The sequence below is a fragment of the Ahaetulla prasina genome, chromosome 7 (assembly GCF_028640845.1).
Source record: "Ahaetulla prasina isolate Xishuangbanna chromosome 7, ASM2864084v1, whole genome shotgun sequence".
Classification (NCBI taxonomy): domain Eukaryota; kingdom Metazoa; phylum Chordata; class Lepidosauria; order Squamata; family Colubridae; genus Ahaetulla; species Ahaetulla prasina.
In genome coordinates this window covers 5,229,529-5,249,338 of record NC_080545.1, presented here as the reverse complement: position 1 = coordinate 5,249,338, position 19,810 = coordinate 5,229,529, and the positions used below count along the sequence as shown (strand labels likewise).

The following is a 19,810-nucleotide window of genomic DNA, read 5'->3' as shown; positions in this document are numbered from 1 at the left end:
TGTAATATTTCAGGGCGTGGTTTTACAAGGTTTTAATGAACAGGAAAGCCATGTTAAAAAAATAACAGGATAACAGAGTTGGAAGGGACCTTGGAGGTCTTCTAGTCCAACCCCCTGCTTAGACAGGAAACCCTACACCACTTCAGACAAATGGTTATCCAACATCTTCTTAAAAACTTCCAGTGTTGGAGCATTCACAACATCTGGAGGCAAGTTGTTCCACGGATTGATGGTTCTAACTGTCAGGAAATTTCTCCTTAGTTCTAGGTTGCTTCTCTCCTTGATTACTTTCCATCCATTGCTTCTTGTTCTGCCTCCAGGTGCTTTGGAGAATAGCTTGGCTCCCTCTTCTTTGTGGCAACCCCTGAGATATTGGAACACTGCTATCATGTCTCCCCTAGTCCTTCTTTTCATCAAACTAGACATAATCAATTCCAGCAGTTGATTTTTGTATGTTTTATTCTCCAGTCTCCTATGAAATAAAAATGTCAATGCCTGTTTTTTTTTCCCTTCAACTCTGACATTGCTTACATCAATTTGCTATTGTCCTCCTGTCTTTTTTTCCAGGAGCTCAAAGCAGCTTTCATGGGGATTAATCTTAATTGTTTCTTCAGGACAACAGCCCTGTGAGACACAGGGTGTGTCTGAGAGAATCAAGGACCAGCCAAAAAAAAATATATATATCCCACAGTGTTTTTCTTTTTAACGAGGAAGGTTGTTGTTCTTTTGTAAAATCTTCAAATGCAGCAGGATTAAGTAATAATAATAATACTTCCATATTTAATTATTCTGTAGCTGGTGGCTTTGAAAAGAAGAAAACACATTAACAATTGCGTGCACAAAGAATCTTCTAGGGTACCAACGGGAAAAAAAATATGTATGTATTTTTAAGAAGAGTTAATATCAGGTTTCGTGCTTCAGTCTGGGGTTGGACTAGAAGACCTCCAAGGTCCTTCCAACTATTCTATTCTATTCTATTCTATATTTATTATTCTATTCTATTCTATTCTATTCTATTCTATTCTATTCCTATTCTATTCTATTCTATTCTATTCTATTCTATTCCATTCCATTCCATTCCATTCCATTCCACCCATATGTCCCATCCTATCCCATCCTTCTATTCTATTCTATCTCATTCTATTCTATTCTATCTCTATTCTATTCTATTCCTATTCTATTCCATTCCACCCACTCTACTCTACTCTACTCTGCCCTACCCTACCCTGGATATGTCTAGTTTGATCAAAATAGGGAATGGGGGTGACATGATAGCAGTGTTCCAATATCTCAGGGGCTACCCCAAAGAAGAGGGAGTCAAACTATTCTCCAAAGCACCTGGATGCAGAACAAGAAGCAATGGATGGAAAGTAATCAAGGAGAGAAGCAACCTAGAACTAAGGAGAAATTTCCTGACAGTTAGAACCATCAATCCGTGGAACAACTTGCCTTCAGATGTTGTGAATGCTCCAACACTGGAAATTTTTAAGAAGATGTTGTCTGATAAGCATTTGTCTGAAGTGGTGTAAGGTTTCCTGCCTAAGCAGGGGGTTGGACTAGAAGACCTCCAAGCGGCCTTCCAACTCCATTATTCTGTTAACTGTCCGTACTGTGGGTTTCATTTATGTAGCTGAAAAAATTGAATTGAAATTCTGTTTATTGAAGACGGTACGGACAAAGGTGATTCAGGAAGTTCGCTGACCTCACGGACAATGCAATAAAATCGAGGAACTTAAAGTTAGTCTGAATTTGAAAAGCTCAGGGAGATGTCTTCCTTTGTGGTGTCACTTTGTTGTTAGGTAAGAGTTGTTTTTGCAACAAACCACTCAGGCTTCAATGAAGTTAAATACCCCCTCAAGAACACACCACACAAACGGGAGGAAAAATGTGACATGTTTACTCCGCTATTTTTACTAGCATATTTTTACTAGTCATTATGATTCACTCAGAAAAAAAACAACCATGTCCATTTCTTTCCATAACCAAGCCATCTTTTAAAGTACCTTTGAGGTTAAATCCCCGACACTGAGTCATGGGGTTTCCATGTCTCACGTCTTGCCTTCGACTCCGCCTGTAACATTAAAGGAAAGGAAGGTTAGGTAGTTGCAAAATTTCCCTAACTAGCCAATAGAGATAATAGAGAGTATTTGTAGCTCAGGGTTGAACTGTGGGGTTTTTTGGTGCTCTCTGAGCTTGGTGGTTTTCTTGCAGATGTTTACCCAACTAGGTAACATAATCAGTGCTAGAAGGGAATTAGGTGTGTGGAGAGGAGGAGGAGGAGGAGGAGGAGGAGGAGGAGGAGGAGGAGGAGGAGGAGGAGGAGGAGGAGGAGGAGGATGGCTTTAGGATCCTTAGTGCTCTCTGAGTTTGGTGGTTTTCTTGCAGATGTTTCATTACCCAACTAGGTAACATCATCAGTGCTATAAGGGTGTTAGGTGTGCAGAGAGGAGAAGGAGGAGGAGGAGGAGGAGAAGGAGGAAGAGGAGGAGGACTGTGGGGGGTCTTTGGTGCTCTCTGAGCTTGGTGGTTTTTTTTGCAGAGGTTTCATCACCCAACCAGTAACTTCATGGTGGCACAGTAGTTAGAATACAGTATTGCAGGATTACTCTGTCAACTGTCAAGAGTTTGATCCTGACCGGCTGAAGGTTGGCTCAGCCTTCCATCATCCCGAAGTCGTTAAAATAGAATAACAGAATTGGGAGGGACCTTGGAGGTCTTCTACCCCAACCCCCTTCTTGGGCAGGAAACCCTACACCACTTCAGACAAATGGTTACCCAACCTCTTCTTAAAGACTTCCAGTGTTGGAGCATTCACAACTTCTGGAGGCAAGTCATTCCACTGATGAATTGCTCTAACTATCAGGAAATTTTTCCTTCTCTCCTTGATTGGTTTCCACCCATTGCTTCTTGTCCTGACCTCAAGTGCTTTGGAGAAGAGCTTGACACCCTCTTCTTTGGGGCAGCCCCAAGTGAGGACCCAGACTATTGGGGGCAAGATTCTGACTCTGTAAAACCACTTAGAGAGGGCTGTAAAACACTATGAAGTGGTATATAAGTCTAAGTGCTATTGCTAGTCTTCTCTCCCTCTCTCCACCCTCCCTTCAATTTTGAAAACGAAGTCTGAGAATCTTCATAGACATCACAACCATATGTCATTTAGGCATCACTCCCGTTAGGAAGGGCCCCTGTTTTGATTTCAGAAAACTCATCCTTGAAATGATAAAAAGGCTGCAGATCTTGGTTAGATTTCCAAATTAATTTCCAAAATTACAATTCCCAGGGGTTTTGTGGGCGGTGGATGCTAAGGAAAAACAAACAGGATTTTTAAGCTTGTACATCTTGATATTCTCTTGTGTTTTCTGTCTGGCTTCTTCTTTACGAAGGAACGTATGCTTTGTTTCCCTTTTAGCATTGTTCTGCTTAAAAAGAATTTTGACCCGGGGGTGGGGGTGGGGGGTTAAAGCATTTCTCTGCAGCAATTTCTTTTCATGTCTGTGATCTCTAAGAGCGATCACAGACAGAGAAGAACAAGGTTGGTGGGTGTCTTTTAAGAAGTCGATGTGAAACAATGAAAAAATCTGTTTCCAAAAAAAAGAGCGAGAGAGCGAGAGAGAGAGTTTGGAAATTCGGTACGTCATTACCGTGACATGAAAAATATTTGGCAAAACAGGCAGATGGCTTTTTTTTTTTTTCACAATGAGGCCTTGATCCAACGCCTCGCAGTCATGTTTTGGGAACAAAACTTTGTAGGCATCCAATAGGGCACAGAAAAGAGACAGGACAAAATATTGTCTGCACGAAGGAGTTACTCCTGGTGTCTAGACTCCCAGACTTGGCTGGTTACTGATAATTTTTCTCAATTATATATATATGTATATTACTAGATAAAGGAATTAATTTCCTCATCATGTAAAACCCAGACTTCATTATCTATGCGTTTCCTTTTTTCCCATCAGAGCAAGCCCAAATATTACTCAAATTGAGACGGCGGGCTCTATTGTCAAGGCCGGGAAGATATTCACAGACATTTCTCGATGTTCAGATCACATTTTGGCCACTTCTGAAATGTGCAGCAGGCGAGTATCGTATTTCAGAACAGAATTACACTAACAATAGGAAGACAGTGAAACCAGGCAGGTTTTTTTTTTTGTTTTTTTTTTTAGTTTTCTAAGAAAATATAGACCACGTTTAATGGAAAACATTCTAGATGAGCAGTTTGACTCTTTCAAAAATTTAGAAATTTCGATCCGGCCAGGATCGAACTGCTAACAGTAGGCTGAGTTAGCCTGCAATGCCACATTCTGACCACTGCACCACCACAACTCAGAGACAGACAGACAGACAGACAGACAGACAGACAGACAGACAGACAGACAGACGATATAAATATAGATAAATAGACAGATAGATATGATGGATGATGGATGGAGAGAGAGAGAAAGAGAGAAAGAGAGTAGATAGATAGATGATAGATAGATAGATAGATAGATAGATAGATAGATAGATAGATAGATAGATAATATAGATAAATATACAGATAAATATGATGGATGATGGATGGAGAGAGAGAGAAAGAGGATAGATAGATAGATAGATAGATAGATAGATAGATAGATAGATAGATAGATAGATAGATAGATAGATGATGGGGAGATGAATGGATGGGTGATAGACAGACAGAACTTAGCAACAGCATTTAGACTTGTATACCGCTTCACGGTTCTTTACAGCCCTCTCTAAGGGGTTTTACAGAGTCAGCCTCTTGCCCCCAACAATCTGGGTCCTTATTTTACCGACCTCGGAAGGATGGAAGGCTGACTCAATCCTGAGCCTGGTGAGATTTGAACTGCCAAATTGCAGGCAGTTGGCAGTCAGCAGAAGTACCCTGCAGGACTGCACTCTAACCACTGCGCCAGCGCGGCTATTACATCACACCCATGTGAACAAAATGTTAACGCCACAACTGCATTTCTTCCCACCAATCTTCACCTTTTGCCCGTTGGGTAGAACCTGGAGCAGGAGTTGCCATCCCAGGCACAATAAGGATCTCGGGCCAGGCAGCAGTCGGCACAGGCGGTCCCGTAGATGTGGCAACGGTGCAAGGAGACCTGGGCGACGCCTTCATCGGAGCTGACGTACAACTGTTGCTGTTGGAAAAGGAAGGGAGAAGTTAGGGTTGCAGCTTCTGGAACTGAAGGAAGATGTCTACGCTGAATGCAGCAAATGGAGATCTGCCCCTCCCCTCCTTGACCCCTTCAAAGGATCCCAAAACCAAGAAGTGAATCACTCAGGCCAAAATGAATACAGGGAAATCTCTGGTTATTATTGCACAACACATCCATTTTAGGAAATGTTTGGGAATGATCTTAAAATTTTCAAAACTTTGAGGGTAATGGTCTGTCTGTCTGCCTATCTCTCTCTCTCTCTCTCCAGCTATCTATCATCTCTTTCTCTCTCTCTCTATCCATCCATCCATCATTTTTTTTTTTTGTTTACATTTATACCCCGCCCTTCTCCGAAGACTCAGGGCGGCTTACAGTGTATAAGGCAATAGTCTCATTCTATTTGTATATTTTTACAAAGTCAACTTATTGCCCCCCCAACAATCTGGGTCCTCATTTTACCTACCTTATAAAGGATGGAAGGCTGAGTCAACCTTGGGCCGGGCTTGAACCTGCAGTAATTGCAGGCTTCTGTGTTCTTAATAACAGGCCTTACCAGGCTGAGCTATCCGGCTATCCGGCCCTCATCTATGTGTCTGTTTCTTATCTATCTATCTATCTATCTATCTATCTATCTATCTATCTATCTATCTATCTATCTACCTACCTACCTATCTATCTATCTATCATTATCTATCTCATCTACTCTCTTTCTCTCTCTCTCTCCTCATCCATCCATCCATCGATCCATCGATCCATCCATCATCATCCATCCATCATCTATCCATCCATCATCCATCCATCGATCCATCCATCCATCATCTGTCTATCTATCTATCATATATCTATGTATCTAGATAGATATATAGATATATGATAGATAGACAGAGAGACAGACACATAGATGATGGATCGATGATGTCTCTTTCTCTCTCTCTCTCTCTCCATCCATCCATCCATCATATCTGTCTGTCTGTCTCTCTCTCTCTCGCTCGCTCCATCCATCCATCTATCCATCCATCCATCCATCCCCCCCTCTCTCTCTCCCTCCCTCCCCCCTCTCTCTCCTTCTCTCTCCCCTCTTTCTCTCTCTCTCCATCAGCAAATAGCAGATGAACAAAAAAGGTTGAGTGGTATTAGACATGAGTAACAGTCTTTCAAAACCCTTCTCTGTAAAGATCATCATTTGGAATAAAACACATTCTCTACTTTCCACTCCAATCTACTTCATAGATTGATTACTCAGCTATGATGGGGTTTTTTTTTGGGGGGGGGGATAACAAAAAAAAGGTGTTTCTAAAATAAGTCACACCCCGCCTGATTTAATCAAGTCAACATTGTGTCCATGAGACAAGTTAGCCTTGACATATGTTGATAAGTTGGTTTACGTTCAGTGCCCTGGTTCAGGATTCAACTCATGGGCTCTAATCGATATATTTGCATCAAATACATTTAAGGATTTTTAAACTCCAAACTGCAACTGCTTAATAATGATTCTTGGTTCAGGATTCAACCTCATGGTCTGAAATTGATATATTTGCACCAGATACATTTAAGGAATGATAAACCCCAGATTACAAAGACTGAATAATGGTTCTTCTTCTCTGTACCTTTTTAGATGAAATGGCCATTGTTGTTATCGGGGCATTATTCTGGAAAACAAAGAGAAAGAATGGATTAGATTCTAAAACTTTGGTTAATCAAGTCATAACAGTCCCCAATCCATAAACTGAGCCATGGTGGAGGAGAACTAACTCTGTCCACTGCCAGGAGTTTGATCCTGACCAGCTCAAGGTTGACTCAGCCTTCTGTCCTTCTTTGGTCAGTAAAATGAGGACCCAGATTGTTGGGGGCAAGAGGCTGACTCTGTGAACCGCTTAGATAGGGCTGTGAAGCACTGTGAAGCGATATATAGAATAGAATAGAATAGAATTCTTTATTGGCCAAGTGTGATTGGACACACAAGGAATTTGTCTTGGTGCATATGCTCTCAGTGTACATAAAAGAAAAGATACGTTCATCAAGGTATAAGTGTAAGTGCTATTGCTAAGAACTATGGTGGCTCAGTGGTTGGAATGCAGTATTGCAGGCTAACTCATTGCTCACAGCCATCAGTTCGATCCTGACCAGCTCAAGGTTGATTCAGCCTTCAGTCCTTCCGAGGTGGGTGAAACGAGGACCCAGATTGTTGAGGGAAAGTAAACCACTTAGAGAGGGCTGTGAAGTGGTATATAAGTCCAAGCACTATTGCTATAAACCAGCGAACCTTTTTGCCATCGCGTGCCAAAAGCAGGGGGAGCGGGGTGTGTGTGTCGTGCACATGCCCAAACCCATAATTCTATGCACCCTGCCCCCACGCATGCACACATGACACCCCCCTGTGCTCTCCCCTGCTTTTGGCACAGTGGGCCCGGTAGGCCGGTTTTTTGCTCTTACCAGGCTTCAGTCTTTCTAGGAGCTCGGGGAGGGGAGGGGGGAATGGCCTTCCCTCCCCAGAGGCCCTCCGGAGATCGAAAATGGCCCATTTGCCAACTTCCTTTAGGACCAAAAGTTGGCAAATGGGCCATTTTCAGCCTCTGGGGGAGAAAGGCTGTTTTGGTCCTCCCAAGGCTCCTAGAAAGGCTCTGGAGCCAGAGGAGAACAAAAAACGGGCCTTTCCCACCCCCACCAGGCCCTCTGGAGGTAGGAAACTGCCTGTTTCCCTATTGCGGGTGGGCCCAGAAGGCCCAAAAACCAGCTGGCGGAGCGGAGCTCGAGTGCCCACCAAGGCCGTGGTGTGGCTCAGGCTGTAAGAAGCCTGTTATTAAACACAGCTGCCTGCAATTACTGCAGGTTCAAGCCCCACCAGGTCCAAGGTTGACTCAGCCTTCCATCCTTTATAAGGTAGGTAAAATGAGGACCCAGATTGTTGGGGGGGCAATAAGTTGACTTTGTAAATATACAAATAGAATGAGACTATTGCCTTATACATTGTAAGCCACCCTGAGTCTTCAGAGAAGGGCGGGATATAAATGTAAACAAAAAAAAATATGGCTATGCGTGCCACCTGCGGCACGCGTGCCATAGGTTCGCCATTACGGCTATAAACTGACAGCCCAATCTTCTGATAATAACAACTTTTGTCTTTTTTCCAACTTTGTAACATTTCCCCGTGACAGCATAATATCCAACATTAGCAAAACTTTATAACCCTGCAGCTAGAATTGTATCCGCGCAAAATTGGGATGCAGAGAAAATCCCTTTAGAGGGAGGAGTCATTAAGAAAATATTGGAATGTGCAGAAATGAATAGATTAACATTGGTAGTTAAAGAAAAGGAAGAATCGGCGTATTTTAAAGTATGACGGCGCTTCTATCAATGGTTAGAGAAGATATATATAAAGATTAGATAGATATTATCTAATTCTATTATATAGAATAAGAATAGAATAGAATAGAATAGAATAGAATAGAATAGAATAGAATAGAATAGAATAGAATTCTATTCTATTCTATTCTATTAGATAGATAGATAGATAGATAGATAGATAGACAGACAGACAGACAGACAGACAGATAGATAATTGATGAATTAAATTTGGGAAGAATGATGTAATAATCTAAATGAAAATATAAAGGTATGATAGAAATATAATATGAAAATGAGGGAGGAGGGATTAGAAGACACAAAATATGTGTTCAGATGAAACACTGAATGATTAAGGATGTATTGTTTGTTTATATGCTTGTTTTTTTTTAAAAAAATTACTTTTTATAAACAAAAAAAAAACTTTATAACCCTGACCCTAATGGATCTATCAGTTGAGGAGCCTATCAAGAACTGAAGATAGTCGGTCTTGTGCTTTTCAAATATAAATCCTGGTGTTTATGCTTTGAAAAATGAGAGCACGTATCCTTTTGGGTCACAGGTCATATTTAATGAGCATGTAAACAGGATGGAGGGGGGGAAAATAACTCATGGTTCTTGCGAGCAATGCCGAAGAAGGCGTACAATCTCATAGCTTTGCTTTGGATTATCCAGGCAACCGTCCGCGTTACAAATGAAGTTTTGGCACGTTTGACTTTGTGTTTGCATCCAGCTGGTTCAGAAGACACGTCCAGCTAGCAAGGAAGCAGCTCTCTGTGGCTACTTTGGCCCAAGATTAGAAACAGGAAAGAGGACAAAAGAGCAACATGAAGTGTTAACGGGACGTCCTGCTAAACTAGCAAGACAGTTATGCATCCCTCTTTGTAAAACACACTCATACGATAACCAAGAAGAGAAGATAGCCAAGGCTCAAAGATTAACAGGATTATCCCATAAGAAAAAAAAACGAGGCCTGTTTCTAATAATTACTACTACACTAACTCATTGGAAAAGCAGAACGTTGTCAGAGCACATTACTTGGTCCCCATTTTGCGCTACAAGTAGTTCTCAACTTAATTTATGTTGATAACTGAGACATGTTAAGTTTAAGAGTTTAGTCCCATTTTACGACTTTTTTTGCCCCTTCCTTCCTTCCTTCCTTCCTTCCTTCCTTCCTTCCTTCCTTCCTTCCTTCCTTCCTTCCTTTCTCCCGCCCTCCTGCCCTCCCTTCTTGCTTTTCTCATTCTTCTTCTTGGTGGGGCAGTGGTTGGAATGCAGGATTGCAGGCGAACTCTGCCCACAACCAGGAGTTCGATCCTGATCAGCTTACGGTTGACTCAGCCTTCTGTCCTTCCAAGGTTGGTAAAATGAGAAGCCAGATTGTTGGGGGCAATAGGGTGACTCTTGAAGCTGCTTATAGAAAGTTGAAAAGCACTGTAGCGCAGTATATAAGTTTAAGAGCTTCCTTCCTTCCTTCCTTCCTTCCTTCCTTCCTTCCTTCCTTCCTTCCTTCCTTCCTTCCTTCCTTCCTTCCTTCCTTCCTTCCCTTTCTCATTCTTCTTTCTGGTGGGGCAGTGGTTAAATTGCAGGATTGCAGATTAATTTTGCCCACTGTCAGGAGTTCGATCCTGACCAGTTTAAGATTGACTCAGCCTTCCATCCTTCCGAGGGTCAGTAACAATTTCCCACATTGTTGGGGAGCAATAGGCTGACTCTGTAAAGAAATTGCAAGCAGAACATGCTAACGAGAGGTCGAACGATTAGCCTTGTGGTGCAACCAAAACAATCTGGAACTGAACACACTCAAAACCGTAGAAATGGTGGTAGACTTTAGGAAAAACCCTTCCATACTTCCACCTCTCACAATACTGACAACACAGTATCAACAGTAGAAACCTTCAAATTTCTGGGTTCTATCATATCGCAAGATCTCAAATGGACAGCTAACATCAAAAACATCATTAAAAAAGGACAGCAAAGAATGTTCTTTCTGCGCCAACTCAGTAAGCTCAAACTGCCCAAGGAGCTGCTGATCCAATTCTACAGAGGAATTATTGAGTCTGTCATTTGCACCTCTATAACTGTCTGGTTCGGTTCTGCAACCCAACAAGAAAAACACAGACTTCAGAGGATAATTAGAACTGCAGAAAAAATAATTGCTACCAACTTGCCTTCCATTGAGGACCTGTATACTGCACGAATCAAGAAGAGGGCCGTGAACTAGACACAAGGACAGTTTTTTCCCGAAGGCCATCACTCTGCTAAACAAATAATTCCATCAACACTGTCAAACTATTTACTGAATCTGCACTACTATTAATCTTCTCATAGTTCCCATCACTAATCTCTTTCCACTTATGACTGTATGACTATAACTTGTTGCTGGCAATCCTTATGATTTATATTGATATATTGATCATCAATTGTGTTGTAAATGTTGTACCTTGATGAACGTATCTTTTCTTTTATGTACACTGAGAGCATATGCACCAAGACAAATTCCTTGTGTGTCCAATCACACTTGGCCAATAAAAATTCTATTCTATTCTATTCTAAAGGTTTTCTCAATCGGTCAGGAAGTCAGGAATCCTGAGCGACTGATGTAATGTCAAACCAGATCTGACCTCCTGTTGCAAATTTATTCTCTGAACACGGACCAGAGAAATCCCCCTCATTTCATTTTCTCTCTCTCTCTCACACACACACATGTTTTATCCTTCTGCTCCATCACACTTCTTGTAGCTGAATTTTCATTGTGAGTTAAGAAGCAAAGAGCAGATAAGGATACGAAAGAGAGAGAGGAAGGCAGCCAAAACCGCTGAAATGTTCTCCAAGTCATCTCTTGGAGAGCTTTCAGAAGGCTTGACAGAAAATGTCAAAGGAGTTCTCCAGATATATATATTTTTCCCCTGGAAAGAACTTCCGAGGGATTGCAAAACCCGCCAGCTCCTCAGTTCACCCACACACTGAATGATAATCTAATTATAGTGTGATTTCCAGACTCCCCCTCCCACTGTCTTCAGCACTTGTCCCATCTTACAATCATAGGACTCAAAAGGACGTCGAAGTTCTTCTAGTCCAGAGGTCCCCAACCCTTTCCAGCTCTGTGGACCAGTGATGGTGGGGGGAGAGAAGAGGGGATGTTTGAGCACCTGCCAGTTTTGCAAATCGTGCTTCACATGCTCGCCTGCCACTTGCACAGCGCAGTACCCAATGTGTCATGGCCCAGTATGAAGCCACAGAGTGAGGTTTGGAGACCCCTATTCTAGTCCAACCTCCTACCCAAGGTAGGAGGCCTTGTGCCATCCTAGTTGAATGGTTGTCCACTCTACAGTAGTCACCAAAATAGTGGACACCTTTTGGGAAAAGTGTATTTTAGAGGTTTAATGGCTAATTAAACTCCCCCAGGGGGAGGGCCTTCTCTGTGGGGGCACCAACCCTCTGGAACAAGCTATCACCAGGTATCCGCCAACTCCTTGATCTTCGGACCTTTCGACGTGAGCTGAAAACATTTCTGTTTTATCGTGCAGGACTGGCCTAATGGGGTTTTAATAATGGATTTTATCGGTTTTAAATCTTCAACCAACTCTACATTTTCTTTTAAACTGGTTTTAAAAATTGTACTAATTGTTTTTACTTTGGCTGTAAACCGCCCAGAGTCCTTTGGGAAAAGGGCGGTATAGAAATTGAAACAATAAATAAATAAAATAAATAAATAAATAATGACACCAATTTTTTTTGGAGTTTCAAGATAATCCTTTTCCACTGCTGGAATGGCCTGGGAATAGCCCAGACCTTCATCCAATTGAACATCTGTGGAGCCAACTAAAGAAACTTGTTAGTCAGAAGCGACACAGCGATAAAACCCAGTTAATGGAAGCCATCTTTCAATCTTGGTTTCACATGATAACAGCTGCGGAACTCAAAGACTTGGTTCACTCCATGGGAAGACGTTGTAAGGCTGTCATTCATGCTAAAGGTTACCCAACAAAGTATTCACTGACATGGTGATAATTTTTGTATATCTCATTTTTTCTATTTGGTTCACTTTTCTTCTTTATACTGTAACTGTTATTCTAATAGCAAATCCTTCATAAAAGTTATTGCATTACATTCTTGATTAAATGATCTTTCCATTGATAAATAATTTTATGGTACTACTCCACCCCCCAAAAAAAAGTGGTGTTATTAACTAGTTTTAGAAAATACACTTTCCCCAAAAGGTTTCCACAATTTTGGCCACTACTGTGCTTTTGAAAACTTTCAGCGATGGAGCACCCACAACCCCAGGAGGTAAGTTATTCCATTGATTCGAACCTGGCAGAAGCCGTTTTTCTATTCCTCAGTTGCAGTACAGAGTGGGGAGGGAGGGAAGGACGATGGAATGCTTTGCTAGGCACAACACAGATTTTTCTCCTGTGAGAGAACCAAGGTCATCTCTACAGGTGATAGATAGAGATGGGGAGGAGTGCCTAGAGAGCCCACCAATTAACCTAATTAGCCAACGTGACCTGTTGGGGAAGGGAGTTATTTCTTATTTTAATGATACTGAAACCGCGGGAAACTTTTAGAGTTGGTTTCGCTTTTGACCGTGCCACTATGATGTATCCAATAAAGAAGTTCTTTGAGGAAGTCTCTAGCCTCAGAGTTCTGATTTGCTTGGGTTTGTTAGTCAGAACCATGACATTAATATCAGAAAATTTCTCTCTACTTATTTGTTTATTTATAACACAACAGAACATAACAAATACAAAACACATAACATACATTCCCTTTTTACAACTGTTTCGCAGCGGAGATTTCCTAATGTTTACATTTTCTCCCAATTCCCTTTATAATCTTTTTATCTTTCTTGGCCCATTATCCCTTATTACTCTATAATCCCTGTGACTTATAAAAATTAAATTTATACATTTTTATACCTTATCTTACATACTTCTTGCGCTTATTGTTTCTCCCTTTTCATCGCTATTCCTTTTTTTCTAATCTTAATAGCTTTGCTTTTCTAGATTCTTATATATTTATTATTTACATATTATACATTCCTAATACATTCTATACCTTCTAGTTTCTCCCCTTTATTTTCCTCCTTTATTTCTAGATTCAAGCCATTCATACCATTGATTCCAGATTGTATAATAATCGGTCTCTTCTTTCTCTTTGATTTCTTTTGTTAACTTATCCATTTCGGCACACTCTAAATCTTTCCCTATCACTTCTTCATATTTCTCTCTACTTCTAAGTCGAATATCTCTTTGACAAGCTTCCCCCTGTTACTTCTTGTCCTGCGCTATGGTGCCTTAGAGAATAAGAAAATCCTCCCCCCCCAAAAAAAAATTATAAGCTTCCTTCAACACATCCTAAACTCACTTTGTCTTTGTCATCTGCGGAAACGTGGCTGTATTAAAAAGGAAATTATTTTTCCTTCTCTTTCTTTCTGCGGTAGCTTCATCCTACTCCCTAGGAGCATGGGAATTTTGAGGGGGAGAAAAGGAATTCTCCCAAAGGGTCTTAAAACCGGAGAAGTGGGATGTGAAAGAGGCCAAATCCGGCTTGACTCAAAAAGAATCTTGAGTCATTTTCTGGTACTTTAATTTCTCTTTTCTCCCCAGGAACTCAGGCTGTAGCTGTTGCAGTCCAATCTGAGCTTGGGAACGTGGAAGAGGATTTTTTAAAAAAATCAGTTTTAGCTTCTTTGGGTCTACTTTTCTTAACATAACATAACATAACATAACATAACATAACATAACATAACATAACATAACATAACATAACATAACATAACATAACATAACAACATAACATAACATAACATAACAACAGAGTTGGAAGGGACCTTGGAGGTCTTCTAGTCCAACCCCCTGCCCCCCTACACCATTTCAGACAAATGGCTATGCAACATTTTCTTAAAGATTTCCAGTGTTGGAGCATTTACAACTTCTGCAGGCAAGTTGTTCCACTTATTAACTGTCCTAACTGTCGGGAAATTTCTCCTTAGTTCTAAGTTGCTTCTCTCCTTGATTAGTTTCCACCCATTGCTTCTTGTTCTTTCCTCAGGTGCTTTGGAGAACAGCCCGACTCCCTCTTCTCTGTGGCAACCCCTGAGATATTGGAAGACTGCTATCATGTCTCCCCTAGTCCTTCTTTTCATTAAACTAAACATACCCAGTTCCTGCAACCGTTCTTCCTATGTTTTAGCCGCCAGTCCCCTAATCATCTTTGTTGCTCTTCTCTGCAATCTTTCTAGAGTCTCCACATCGTTTTTTTATAAATTATATTTATAAATTTTATAGATTTATATTTATAAATTATGACTTGGATGCAAAAACTGCCAAATGATGGATGTTACTGGTTCCAGTAACAGTTCACACAGAAATCAGCAAGTAGCCCTTCATCTGTGGACTTCCAACTACCTAATCAAAGTCCATGAATTGGGTCTTTGAAGGGTTCCAATATCAAAGAAGAGGGAGTCAACCTATTCCACAAAGCACCAGAAAAGCAGGAGAAGAAGCAATGGATGGAAGCAACCTAAATCTCGTGTCCCACTCCTCCTCTGATGGCCGGGTCGGGGAAGTCCGTATCAAGCGTGCCTCTGCAGCTCTGCCAAAGTCCTATCAGAGTCCTCAGGGCAGGCAGGAATCCAAGGTGTGACTTCAGCAATCCAAGTTAGACTTTGCCTGACTCAGAGAATGCCAAAAAGCAGCTCCTTTATATAGGCCATGGGGTGTGGCTCCGTGACTCAGCACTTATCCAGGCCTGCCCCTCCCTTCCTTTTGCTGACGTCACCTCTCCATTCTCCAGAAGCATGGATCTATCCATTGCATCGTTTCGTCTCCAGCTGTTGGTAATCCCAGCTCGTGGCTGGCTTCAGGCGCACATGCTATCAGAGGGAGGTTTGTTTGTTCGGTTTGTCCGGGCATGGTGCCAGGGCTGGGGGCTGGAGGCATGCCAGGACATTCTTCAGCACTATCAGCGTCCGGCAGGAGATAAGAGGAGCCTGGCTGCAGGGGGGGGGGCGAGTGAGGCACAACACTAGGAGAAATTTCCTGACAGTGAGAACAATTAATCAGTAGAACAACTTGTCTCCAGAAGTTGTGGATGCTCCAACGCTGGAAGTTTTCAAGAACAGATTGGACAGCAATTTTCTGGAATGGTATAGGGCCATGATGGCAAACCTATGTCACATGTGCTCCAGGTGGCACGTGTAGCCATACCGGTGGGCACATGAGCTCAGTTCCAGCGTGCACATTTTTGTGCCTTCTGGGCCCACCAGAAATAGGGAAACAGGCTATTTCCTGCCTCCGGAGGGCCTAAGGGGTGGTGGGGAAGACCCGTTTTTCTCTCTCACCTGGCTCCAGAGCCTCTCTATGAGTCTGGGGAGGGCGAAAACAGCCTTCCCCCCCCAGAGGCCCTCCAGAGGTGAGAAACGGCACTTTTGATTGGACAGGAAGTGACATTTTTTGCTGTCCCTGGTCTCCAGAGCATCTCTAGGAGTCTCTGGAGGCCGGGGACAGCAAAAAAGGTCACTTCCTGTCCAACCGGAAATTGGCAAATAGGCCGTTTCTAACTCTGGAGGGCCTCCAGGGGGTGGGGAAGGAAGGCTGTTTTTGCCCTCCCCGAACTCATAGAGAGGCTCTGGAGCCAGGTGAGAGAGAAAAACAGGCCTACCGGGCCATTGCATGCCAGAAATGGGGGGGAGAAGGGGTCATGCATGCATGCATGGGGCCGGGGCGCAAAGAATTATGGGTGTGGACACACACGCACGCGCGCGACCCCCCCTGCCCCCCCACCTAGCACGCAATGGCAAAAGGTTAGCCATCACTGATATAAGGCTTCCTGCCTCAGACGGGGGTTGCTCCAAGATCCTTTTCAACTCTGTTATTCTGTTAAACTATAATGTGAATCTTGCTCTGAGTTTTCTTCCTAAATCATTTCTTTAGCGCTTCAGCTATTTGAGGCCAATATCGGAAACTTTTTGGGTTATAAAGAAAGAAAATAGTCAGTTGGCTTTTTTTTTTAAAAAAAGATCTTATTGTCAGAAACCTTATAAATTAAGACATAGGCACACAAATTAGACACAGAATATTTGACATCCTACTGCAAGAGGATAATCACGATGTAAACAAAGAGAAATTCAGATCTGGTGGCAGCTGTTAGAACTTGGAAAGGAGGTGGGGGGAGGGGAACTCTATCAAAATTCTTTAAGCCAGGCTGACAATTTAATGAAAAACAAGTGATTTAAAGCGGAGTGTAAAATATTGCAAGTGTGCTTTTCCTCCCTTGGAGAAACCCAAACTCACGAGATCAATACGAATGCAACCTCTCTTTTAACAGACCCACCAAAAGAGTAGGGCAGGGGTCGCACTGGTGGGCTTCAATTTCTTTTACTACCGGTTCTGTGGGTGTGGCTTGGTGGGCATGGCAGGGGAAGGATGCTGTAAAATCCCCATTCCCACCCCACTCCAGGGGAAGGATACTGCAAAATCCCCATTCCCACCCCACTCCAGGGGAAGGATACTGCCAAATCTCCATTCCCTCCCCACTCCAGGGGAAGGATACATAAAATCCCATTCCCACCCACTCCAGGGAAGGATACTGTAAAATCCCCATTCCCACTCCAGGAAGGATGCTGCAAAATCCCCATTCCTCCCACTCCAGGGAAGGATACTGTAAAATCATTCCCACCCACTCCAGGAAGGATACTGTAAAATCCCCATTCCCACCCACTCAGGGAAGGATACTGTAAAATCCCATTCCCACCCACTCCAGGGAAGGATACTGCAAAATCCCATTCCCACCCCACCCAGGAAAGAGACTGCAAAATCCCCATTCCCACCCACTCCAGGGAAGGATACAAAATCCCCATTCCCACTCCAGGGAAGGATACTGTAAAATCCCCATTCCACCCACTCCAGGAAGGATGCTGCAAAATCCCATTCCCACCCACTCCAGGGAAGGATACTGCAAAATCCCCATTCCCACCCCACCCAGGGAAGGATACTGTAAAATCCCCATTCCCACCCACTCAGGGAAGGATACTGTAAAATCTCCATTCCCACCCACTCCAGGAAGGATACTGCAAAATCCCATTCCCACCCACTCCAGGGAAAGAGACTGCAAAATCCCCATTCCCACCCCACTCCAGGGGAAGGATACTGTAAAATCCCCATTCCCACCCCACTCCAGGGGAAGGATACTGTAAAATCCCCATTCCCACCCACTCCAGGGGAAGGATGCTGCAAAATCCCCATTCCCTCCCCACTCCAGGGGAAGGATACTGTAAAATCCCCATTCCCACCCACTCCAGGGGAAGGATACTGTAAAATCCCCATTCCCACCCACTCCAGGGGAAGGATACTGTAAAATCCCCATTCCCACCCACTCCAGGGGAAGGATACTGCAAAATCCCCATTCCCTCCCCACTCCAGGGGAAGGATACTGCAAAATCCCCATTCCCACCCCACTCCAGGGGAAGGATACTGCAATATCCCCATTCCCACCCCACTCCAGGGGAAGGATACTGTAAAATCCCCATTCCCACCCACTCCAGGGGAAGGATACTGTAAAATCCCCATTCCCACCCCACTCTAGGGAAAGGATACTGCAAAATCTCCATTCCCACTCCACTCCATCCACAATCTCTGCTACCAATTTGCTTGAACCAATACGAACCGGGTTTATATCACTTCTGGACTGCAAACTTTTACAGTGGCTTATATATGTGGTCATTTGCCTGCTCCTTTTGGCAGTCTGTTTGCCTGCTTGTTAGATGAAAGTATTTTGATGAGGGGAGAAGAAAAAAAAAAGAACGAAGAAGAATCTCGAGAGAGACCAACCTTAAAGACTTCCAGTTCTTCTAAAATCAACTCTCCATCTGTCGATGAGTTACTGGGCAGCGCCACCACCTTCTGCACTGTCCCCTGGTCTGAAACAAAGACGAAGCGGATCATATTTGAGACCGTGGAAAAAAGAAGATTTTTTTGATTTTTTACTGCATACAATGCAAAGGTGAGCAAAGTGGACGGGATTAACAATACGGTAACCAATACGTAACAGAAATGTGTTGCTTCTGGTTAAAAAAAAAAAAGTTGGGAAAGCCCACCGGATATAAACTTTACATTGACCCTACAGATTTTGCACTTATATCTATGCCTGTATATTATTATTATTAGTTTGTATCCCGCCTTAATTATTTTTGCAAATAACTCAGGGTGGTGAATATATACAACACAACTTCCTCTTCCTATTTTCCTCACAACAAGAAGCCTGTGAGATGATTTGAGCTGAGAGAGACAGTGATTGGCCCAAAGTCACCCAGCTGGCTTTCATGGCTAAAGCGGGACTAGAACTCCCTCTCGCCTGGTGATTGGCCCAAAGCCACCCAGTTCCCTTTCCTGCCTAAGGAGGGACTAGAACTCCCCGTCTTCCGGTGATTGGCCCAAAGTCACCCAACCGGCTTTCGTGGTTAAGAAGGAATAAGAACTTACAGTCTCTCAATTTGTAAGCTTGATACCTTAACCACTAGACCAAATTGGCTGCTATGATTGATAGATAGATGGATAGATAGATAATAGATGATAGATAGATAGAGATTGACATTTTTAAGAAAATGTTGGATAACCATTTGTCTGAAATGGTGTAGGGTTTCCTGCCTGGGTAGGGGGTTGGACTAGAAGACCTCCAAGGTCCCTTCCAACTCTGTTATTATTATAGATGATAGATAGCTAGAGAGAAAGAGTGTGTGTGTGTGTGAGAGAGAAAGATGACAGCTAGCTAGCTAGCTAGAGCGATAGATAGATAGATAGATAGATAGATAGATAGATAGATAGATAGATAGACAGACAGAGACAGACAGATAGAGAGATAGATAGATGATAGATAGATATTAGATGATAGACAGATAATAGATGATAGATAGCTAAATGAAAGATAGATAGATAGATAGATAGATAGATAGATAGATAGATAGATAGATAGATAGATAGACAGACAGACAGACAGACAGACAGACAGACAGACAGACAGACAGACAGACAGATAGATGCAATATGGCTTTTATTTAGTATTTGGCTTATACTAAATAAGTCTTAGGGCTGTAATAAAATTGAACTGGAAAAAAACTCATTTTCTCTGCACGTATATTAACCAACAGTTATTCCTTGAGGTTTATATAGCAAATAGTTGCACATATCATTTCAAGTAGATGAGTCCTGTTGTTTGTGGTGGCAACAATGCCCAAGATATGCCAAAGCAAACAGGCAATGGAAAAAGTTAAACATCTACCCATGGATCAAATTAAAGAT

At 42.6% G+C, this 19,810-nt stretch overlaps 1 protein-coding gene across 1 annotated transcript in view; it reads right to left on the bottom strand.

Moving 5' to 3' along the window:
• SEMA3C (semaphorin 3C) overlaps positions 1-19,810 on the bottom strand; it is a 193,347-nt gene that overhangs the window by 12,199 nt on the left and 161,338 nt on the right. Inside the window, exons 13-16 of the mRNA XM_058189868.1 lie at positions 18,344-18,432; positions 6,773-6,814; positions 4,990-5,147; positions 2,004-2,071 (exon numbers count right to left, since the gene is read on the bottom strand). Of these exons, the coding sequence (XP_058045851.1) occupies positions 2,004-2,071; positions 4,990-5,147; positions 6,773-6,814; positions 18,344-18,432 (357 nt within the window). The remainder of the gene's footprint in view (positions 1-2,003; positions 2,072-4,989; positions 5,148-6,772; positions 6,815-18,343; positions 18,433-19,810) is intronic.